Genomic DNA, 9,672 nt, shown 5'->3' on the forward strand with positions numbered 1-9,672 from the left:
CCCCTGATGATGCAGGGCTGGATCCCAGAGCCCCGGGACCATGGTCTGAGCTGAAGGCAGATGCCCAACCAACTGAGCCACCCAGGTGCCCCTTAAGTAGCTTGTTTTATCCAATATTTACTTATTTCTATTTTCCCTTATTTTCATTTTCCTTTATTCTTTTTCATTACTAAATCCAGTCAACTTTAATATTCTTTATTACTAGTTACATAAATGTTGTGTAATAAACTGGTATTCCCTTGACAGCTTTTTTTTTAATGGCTCGAACCATTTATTTTGTTTATATTCCCTCTTTCACATGAACCTGAGAAAGATAAATGATTTAAAATCTATATCCACAGTCTTCAAGAGCTTTCGACAGTCTTTTCTTAAAAGCCTTTTCTTGTTCAAGTGGGTAAAATCAAATTGGCAAAGATCTTTTACAACCAGTGATTCTGAGTAGGGACTACAGTGATGGAATCAATAAAATTATGAGACTATAAAATTATGCTGGGACCTGATGTCAAAGCAAAAAAGGAATCAAGACAAAGAATTCTGCTTTACTGTTCCATGCCTTGGGAAAGCACCAAACGAGCCAAGTCCAAGCATAAATCAATAAAAAACTAAGATGGGAATAAAAACGTAAGTTGGACGACATCATCATCTAAAACTGACTTTGAAACAAAGAGGCAAAGGGGAGAAGGTAGAGGAAGAAGAGTAAAAAGATGGTGTATCCATTGTTAGTATATTCTCCCTGACCTGGAAATTTCAAGAAAATCACAACTATATAGACCCCTTAGGGAATGCGTTAGTATGTATAATAATAGAGTTTTCCAGATGATGGAAAGATAATTAAGTAAACAAGTTAGATTTATGTGAACGAAGAATAAATAGGTTCTGTATCATGGCATCAAGGAGTTTCCTATGAATAAAATTCCATGTACTTTTGGTAGATATTGTATCATATTTTAGTCAAAATTCTAGGTATAGTTACTAATTGTTATTTGCTTGGTGGGTAACATCACCAAAACTTGCTTTATGGTATGGAGAGATGTTCTAGTGTTAGTTTGTGAATAGTATTGTTCCTTAGATCATTATTCTTTAATCCCAATTCAGAAGTAGGATTTATCAAACCTTATTGACAAAAATAACTCTATTACAGTATGTTAACTTTCATAAGAGTGTAATGACTTAAGATTTAGCTCTAAAATTAAATCTAGGTTCAAATCCTTGCTCTACCACTTACTATGTAAAAATGGACAGATAACTTAAACTCTCTGTCCTTCAACTTCCTCAGTTGTAAAATGGCATTAACATTGTCCCCTGCCACATATGGCTATGTGAGAATTAAATGATTTTTGACACATAAAGTAATTGGTACAATGTGTGGCACAAAATAAGTATTCGTAGTAAGTATATAATTATTATTAATTTTTAAAATTGTGTTTTATAACATATTGGTATATAATTGTATGATATTTGGTAACAAAATAAAAAATAAGTAGTAAATAATGTTCACTAAGTACATAGACTTAAACTGAAGGCTTTCTTTCCCTTAATAATTTTTTATTATGTTATGTTAGTCACCATACAGTATATCCTTAGTTTTTGATGTAGTGTTCCATGGTTCATTATTAACACCCTGTGCACCATGCAATATGTGCCCTCCTTAATACTCATCACCGGCCTATCCCAGTCCCCCACCCCCTCCCCTCTGAAGCCCTCAGTTTGTTTCCCAGAGTCCATAGTCTCTCATGGTTCATTTCCCCTTCTGTTTACCCCCCCTTCATTCTTCCCTTCCTTCTCCTACTGATCTTCCTGCTATTTCTTATGTTCCATAAATGAGTGAAACCATATGATAATTGTCTTTCTCTTAAACTGAAGGCTTTTTAAGTAAAAACAAACTACAAATTATGTAAATTTCTTTAGGTCAAAATATCTTTAATAATGCAAACATTAAATTAATGTCCTTTTATGAGGAGACAGAAATATACTAAACACTTTATCATTTTAGTGAGAACTCTTAGCCTAGCATAGAACTTGGCAACAAGAGAATAATAAGATATAATTATATATATCCTAGCATTCATCTGTCATTGTTACTTCTTTGTTCATGCTATAGATTATATAAAATCTAAACCCTGAAATGGAAGAAGCCAAAAGTCGAAGTTTGGAGGAAGACTTTGAAGGACAGGCCACACATACAGGTAAGCAAATACAGAAGGAAAAAAAAAATACTAGGTTGAAATTAAATGTGGATGTCTCTAAAGTTCTTACTGACATTATTCAGTATGAAATTTAAGTAATATCTTTGAATGGTTTGATGGAATCATCTAAAAAACAATTGAGTGGGAAAATTAATGTGAAATCAAATACTTTTGAAGTAGTTTTATTTAGATGTCAAAGAATGAGAAAAACACTAATTATTGATAGAATTTCTTACTACCCAACTATAAGTCCTCTTCCACACTATAATTAAGCTCTTTCCTCTCTAATTTCCCCCACTCTGAACTTTTCCTGAAATTGTAAACAATAGTAGACCAAAAGGTAAATCGTTTTTAATTTTAATTTTTTGAATCTGAAAAGAATAAAGAAATGATAAAACATTCTTAAGTCAAATGGATTTCAGTATTCCTCTAGAAAATCTAAGATTTCAATTCATTTCATCCAGAGCCTGTTTTACCAATCTGTTAAATTGTAGGAAACTGTATATATGGCCCTACTAAGAGTTTAAAAATCAAATAACATGTCAGTTTAAAAGTTCAGTTTGTACCTCTTAAGCCTCTTCACTTATTTTGTATACCTGCAACTAGTATAATATTGTATATCAACTACACTTTACTTAAAAAAAAAATAACACTTGAAAAAATAAATAAAAATAAAAGTTTAGGGTTTTTAACTCTATTGAATCTTATTAAACTAATATTTTCCTCTCTCTTTTAATAATATGAAATGGAGCCTTTAAATTAAGCCAGAGAGTTGTATGAATTCTCATGAGTACTAGACAAAATGCATGGGAATTCATTTCATTGTATTTTATTTTATTTATTTTATTTTATTTTATTTTATTTTATTTTATTTTTAAGAGAGAGAGAGAGTGAGCACAAGCGGGGGTAGGGCAGAGGGGGAGGGACAAGCAGACTCCCCGACAAGCAGGGAGCCCCACCCGGCTTGATCCCAGGACCTGAAGATCATGACCTGAGCTGAAGGCAGATGTTTAACTGATTAAGCCCCCCAGGTGCCCCAGGAATTCATTTTATAACAACAGTGTGAAGAGTACCCATCTAAGTATGACAGAACCAAGAAACCACAGAGGAAGATTGATAAATTCAGCTATAAAAATGAGGGGGGGGGGAAGGAAGGAAAGAAATGTCTGCTGATAGGTCATCAGTAGCAAATTTCAAAAAACATTTGACAAATTGAGGGAAACCAGCTGCAATTCAACTGACAAAGGGTTAATTTCCTAATAAATACTGGAATCTCCTACAAATCAGTAAGAAAAATAACAACAATCAAATGGAGAAATGAGCAAAAGATAGGTCAGACAATTTAAAAAACAGTACTTATGAAGTTAGTACTATTGTGAGATACATTTTTTTCACACTGTTTGTAAAAGTAAAAAGTTTAATAAGACACTTTGAAAAGAGGCATACTTATACATTACTGATAGGAGTGTAAACTAGTACAAGTTCCTTAAGAGTAGTTTAGCAATATCAAAATTAGAAATATATATATATGCTTTTTGACCAAGCAATTTTACTACAATAACCTATAGGTAGACCTGCATAGATAGAAAAAAAAAATGTATGTGCAAGGTTCTTCACTCAGGATTATATATTATAGAAAAAGCGGGGAAGCAACAATATACATCAACAAGAAACTTTTTAAAGTAAATAAATATCAACACAATGGAATACCATGCCTCCATTTTTTTTTTCAAAAAAAGGTAGAATCTCTTTATGTATGTATATGAAAAAAATCTGAGATATATTATGAATTAAGAAGAGCAAGATAAGAAAAAGTGTCTATAATAAACTATCACTTGTAAAAAAAACAGGAGATAAAAGATTCTTTTTTCTACACATATAAACACATGCTATACACATGCATATCTTGTATATACAGAAAACATATCTGGAAGATGAAGACAATACAAGTAAACAGAAAACAATGATTGAATATAATTTTAATATAAGTAACTTTATATTAAAAGTATATATTATATAAATCAAGAAATTATTAAGAAATATGTGGGAGAAAGAGAACACATCCACACATATAATATTAAAGGTATAGATATGGCTAATCTTTAGTAAAGGATATTTAAAACTCCATATTTCCAAGAATTTAGATCTTCTAAGCACTTCTATTATTTATCAGGAAAACTGAACATCTGAATTCCAGTTGGATCATCCTTGATTTAATTAATTTTTCCTAAATCTGCAAATCCCATCCTCTCTCCATTTGTAAAAGGTTCTTAGAATCTTAAAAGGAATTGGATGATTGTGTAATAATTTTCTGAAAGCCATTTTAGTTCTGTTAATTGAGGTCAGGTCTTCTCTCACTGGTTGTCTTGTATGTGCTATTGTTGTTTTCTGGACCTTGATATCACTTCAATTTATTTCCCTGATAATCCTAGTGTTCCTGCTAATAGTGTGGTGCCAATTCTAGATTATTGCTGAAGCTTCCTTCTTATTTAATAAAAGTGCTATTTTTCTAAAATTCTAGTTCCCACTACATTCTAATTTTTTAATATCTTTACCCTCAAATTTTGCCAATAGCTGAAAGTACGTAATTTGAATTTTCATTAACGTATGATGTTTCAGAGAAATTCTTAGCCAAAACCCATTTAACAAGGTTAATGTGGGAAAACATTTTTATGAGCAGGGCAGTCAGACATTTCTAGCCCAAACAAGATTTTTTTTATGATACAGAAGATGACAAGTCTATTCCAACGTTGATACTTATACAAATTTCAATGGTATAAATAGTCGTTTTGAAAATAAAGAGGAAAACAATTTGTTTTTTCTTTTATTCCAGGACCCAAAGGAGTAATAAATGATTGGAGAAAGTTTAAATTAGAGAGTGAAGACAGTGATTCAGTTCCACCTAGCAAGAAGGAGATTCTCAGACAAATGTCTTCTCCTCAGAATAGAGATGACAAAGACTCAAAAGAAAGATTCAGCAGAAAGGTAAGGAAAAATCAATAGTAAATAATTTACGATGAGTTTTTAGTCTAAATGACTCTAAAGAATCACTTTAGAGTTATAAAATAGATATATTTCAAAAATATTTATTATAGTACTTGTTTATGTTGGCAAAAAAACCCAGGAAATGAAGTGAATGCCTGTGAAGGTAATTCCATATTAAAAAATGTATGACAGCTATTAAAAGAATGAGTTACAAATATATGAGCTGACTTACAGGCAGTTACGTAATATGAGAAAGCAAGACACAGAGTATTTTAAGTTATATAATGATCCCATTCACTAGAGCAAAGGGAAAAAAACACATCACTGTATATGGTTTTACATTTATATAATTATATAAACAGTATGTAGAAAAGTATGGAAAGACACTCACCAACTTGACGATACTGGTTATTTAGGAGGGTGGGATTGGTTGAGAGATCGCAACTTTCTTTTTCCAAATAGGAGAAAGAAGGTAAGGAGAATAAGCTACATTTTTTTGAAGGTATCATGATTTTTTAAAGCAGAATTAAAAAAAAAATCTCATTTACTTGTTATATGATGTGTATGTCCAAGTGCTATGTCAAATATGTTAATGGAGATTATCTCAGAGTATTAGAGTGGTGAATTTCACTATTTATTGCTTCCTTCCTTTAGCTTTTAGCCTATTTTTGAATTCTTATAATTAGCATGCATTATTTATAAACAATAACAACAATCATTAATTTAAAACCCGTTAAGTGACTTCCATTGTGGATAAATCACTTTAATGGGTTCTTTATCTCCAATGTATATGAGCTGTATATTGATTCTCAACAGACAGACTACATCAGAAACATACTTGGTTTTAGACTTCTGGCCATTGTAAAAATCTTCAAGTCTAAGATCTTGTTTCCAGATTTGGGTTCCTTCACTGAGACACTCTGTGATATGGATGAGACAATTAAATTTTCCCGTCTGAAGAATTGCAACGACACATCCTCTCTTTGTTTTAAAGAGATGTGAAGAGAAAATAAATGTAAAAGTATTTGAAACATGTAAAATGCCATACAAATGAGAGACATTATGATTATTAAAGGTGTTGTACAGGTTAAGCTTGAGAAATGTATCTGAATGCCTAAATGCCTGAATATGTGAATGGAACAAGTTCTCACAAATGCATATGTAAATCAATATTACAATACTGATACAATATTTGTATGGTTCAGTCTGTTAAATTAACAGAACTATGGTAGCAACATAAAAATTATATAAAACATTTAACATTTGGGGAGTTAAAACAAATAAAATTGAGAATTATCTTAAAGCAAAAAAGTAATATGACAGGGAAAAGAATGAGGACATTAAAAAAACAAATATAAGAGGCAGAAATGAGAAGGAATTAATGAAAGCACCAGATATTCCTACTTAACCTGAATCTTAATATCATTTATAAAATGAGAGTAATAATACCTACCTCATAGGTTTGTTGTGAGGATTAAGTAAAATAATCTATGTAAAGTGCCTAAGACATAATAGATTTTCCATAAATACTAGTTTCATGCCTTCTCAATTCTCCTCCACTTTAAAAATTATCAGCAGTTGCTGTTTGAAAGGCTACCTGATGGCAGAGCATCAGCAGTGAATCCCCTTGAGAGCCATCCAACTTACGTGGTCCTGGGTGGTTCCACATCTCTCAATCACGTTATGTCCCACATTGTTCCTTCACACATGTGTACATACATGTACATACACATGTATACAGATGTATATATGTATGTATTTTGGTGGAGGAAGAGAGTGTTTAACGTTCTATGGAATAAGTTAATGATGGTGTAGCTATCTAAAAAGGCTCTGCAGGTACTTTTATACTCCAGCTGCAGTGGAAAGTAGCTGTCTTGGAGATGGAAGTCTTTCCTCACTTTGGCCTAAACCAGTAGATAAGAATCACCTGAAGGTCTTGTTTAAAGATGGCTCACTCAGCCTCACACATACAAGTTCTAATTCAGTAGATCTGGGGTGGTGCTCCAAAATTTGCCTTTCCCAGAATTTCTCAGGTGCTGCTGTTGCTGCTGACCCAGCATTAACCTCTTGAATGATCTGATGAACTCCAAATAATAGTAAAAGCTGTCTTGCTTGAATTCCATTCCACATTTCAAAAAGTCACTAAGTGATAAGATATGATCTTTTTTTTTCTTTTTAAAAATATAATCTTTTAAAGAACTTTTGTGGAGGAGATACTATCTAAAGGCATTTGTTGGGGACACATTTAAATTGTGTGTGCATACCCTTTTTATTTTTTATGAAAGTCACTCCAGAGTAGACCCTGCTGGGATTTTTTCACCCAGAGTGATGGGTAGCTAAGTGGCACCTTGCTTACTGAGATTGTGACCATCTTGTGGCTCAACTATATTCAGCAATATTTAGGCATGCATTTAATCATGCAATAATTACTGAACTCCTATTATGTGCCAGACACTACAGCAAATAATGAAGAGAGATGAATAATACAAAATTCCTGCCCCATGGGACATACCAGTTATAAAAACTATTATGAAAAAAATAAATATATAATACAATGTCAGGTAGTGTTTATTGCCATGAAGAAAAATAAATCAGTATAAGGAATAAAAAGCATAACGTGGGGACTCTTTTAGGTAGTATAATCAAAGAAGGTAACATTTGAACAAAGGCTTGAAAGTGGTAAAGGAGGAAAAGGCCTTCACATTAGGAGTAAAATAGAATGGTGGGGAGAAAACAGTAAATGCAAACTCTTTGAGTTGAGAATGGGTTTGGTATGTTTAAGATTATAAATTTCTGGGGGTGCCTAGGTGGCTCATTGGTTAAGCTCCTGCCTTTGGCTCAGGTCATGATCCCAGGGTCCTGGGATGGCGCCCTACATAGGGCTCCTGCTCAGTGGGAAGCCTGCTTCTCCCTCTCCCCTTGCCCCTCCCCCCTGCTTGTACACGTCTGTGCTCTCCCTCTCTCAAATAAATAAATAAAATCTTTAAAAAGTTTTTAAAAAAGAATATAAATCTGACCAAATTATCTCTATCATTTCATCTATTTCTAGATGAGCATTCAAGAATACGAATTAATTCACCGAGACAAAGAAGATGAAAATTGCCTTCGTAAATACCGTAGACAATGTATGCAGGATATGCACCAGAAGCTGAGTTTTGGGCCTAGATATGGGTTTGTGTATGAGCTGGAAACTGGGGAGCAATTCCTGGAAACCATTGAAAAGGAGCAGAAAATCACCACAATTGTTGTTCATATTTATGAAGATGGCATTAAGGGTTGTGATGCTCTAAACAGTAGCTTTACATGCCTTGCAGCTGAATACCCTATGGTCAAGTTTTGTAAAATAAAAGCTTCTAATACAGGTGCCGGGGACCGCTTTTCCTCAGATGTACTCCCCACACTGCTTGTCTACAAAGGTGGGGAACTCATAAGCAATTTTATTAGTGTTACAGAACAGTTTACAGAAGAATTTTTTGCTGGGGATGTGGAGTCTTTCCTAAACGAATATGGGTTACTACCTGAAAGAGAGATACATGCCCTTGATCAGATCAACATGGAAGAAGATACTGAATAAAGAGTCACTATGTCAACATCTCGTATTTCTCCTTTACAAGTTGAACATTGATTTTGGTAGTATACCTATTCCTTTAGAGAATACCAAGTATGGCCATGGTTATTTTAATTTGTGAGAAAAAAAAAGTTTGACACTAAAATTATTTGATTAGCATTTCTTAGTTACTTAAATGCTTAGAAGGCTTTAGTACAAAATATTGTAGTCTTCAGCAACATGTTAGTAGACAAAGAGGATATGGATAATATTGTGACAGTTTTCAAAAATCCCTTTCAAGTTATGTGTTGGTTTTTTTACTCCTTGTTTTTTCCTCGGTGGTATTATTTGGACTTTGCAAATTACATTATTAATCATAACTTTGCTTGTGTGATAAGAATAAAGTCTCACAAGGAAATAAGTTTTCTATTTGAAGTCTATTCTTTCTCAAGTACTCATTATCAAGGCTCTAAAAACATTACATAACCCAAAATACAAAAAAAAAAAAAATTCAGTAAGATAACTTACTATATATATATATATATATACATATATATATATACATATATATATATACATATATATATATACATATATATATATATACACACACACAAATCTTATAAGAAACTTAGAAACTTTGTGTCACATTAAAGTTATAAAAAAAGGTAATATTTTTAATACAACCTCAGAAGCTAACCTTATTTACGAAAAAAGTTTTATTCTATGGACAAAAGAATATTTAGTAGTGAAAATTACAACTATCATTTTTTAATTGCCTATTATGGGCCAGCATCTTATACATATAATGTGTAATTTTTAACCACAATTCCACAAGTAGATATCCACAAGTGGATAGCACTTTATAAATGATGAAACTGAAATTCAGAGTTCTATTTCTATTTCCCTTGAAAACACTGGGAAAATTTTCCTCCTACACAAACAAATGGAAAT

The 9,672-nt window shown here is 32.5% G+C and overlaps 1 protein-coding gene across 1 annotated transcript; it reads left to right on the forward strand.

Annotated features, from left to right (window-relative positions):
• Positions 1 to 2,125: 2,125 nt before the first annotated feature.
• On the forward strand, positions 2,126 to 8,745 carry PDC (phosducin). Its single transcript, XM_008696962.1, has 3 exons — positions 2,126 to 2,186; positions 5,020 to 5,171; positions 8,221 to 8,745. The coding sequence occupies exons 1-3, from the start codon at positions 2,126 to 2,128 to the stop codon at positions 8,743 to 8,745; spliced, it is 738 nt and encodes a 245-aa protein (XP_008695184.1).
• The last annotated feature ends 927 nt before the right edge of the window (positions 8,746 to 9,672 follow it).

This window comes from Ursus maritimus, unplaced genomic scaffold, assembly GCF_017311325.1.
Source record: "Ursus maritimus isolate PB19 unplaced genomic scaffold, ASM1731132v1 scaffold_2, whole genome shotgun sequence".
Classification (NCBI taxonomy): Eukaryota; Metazoa; Chordata; class Mammalia; order Carnivora; family Ursidae; genus Ursus; species Ursus maritimus.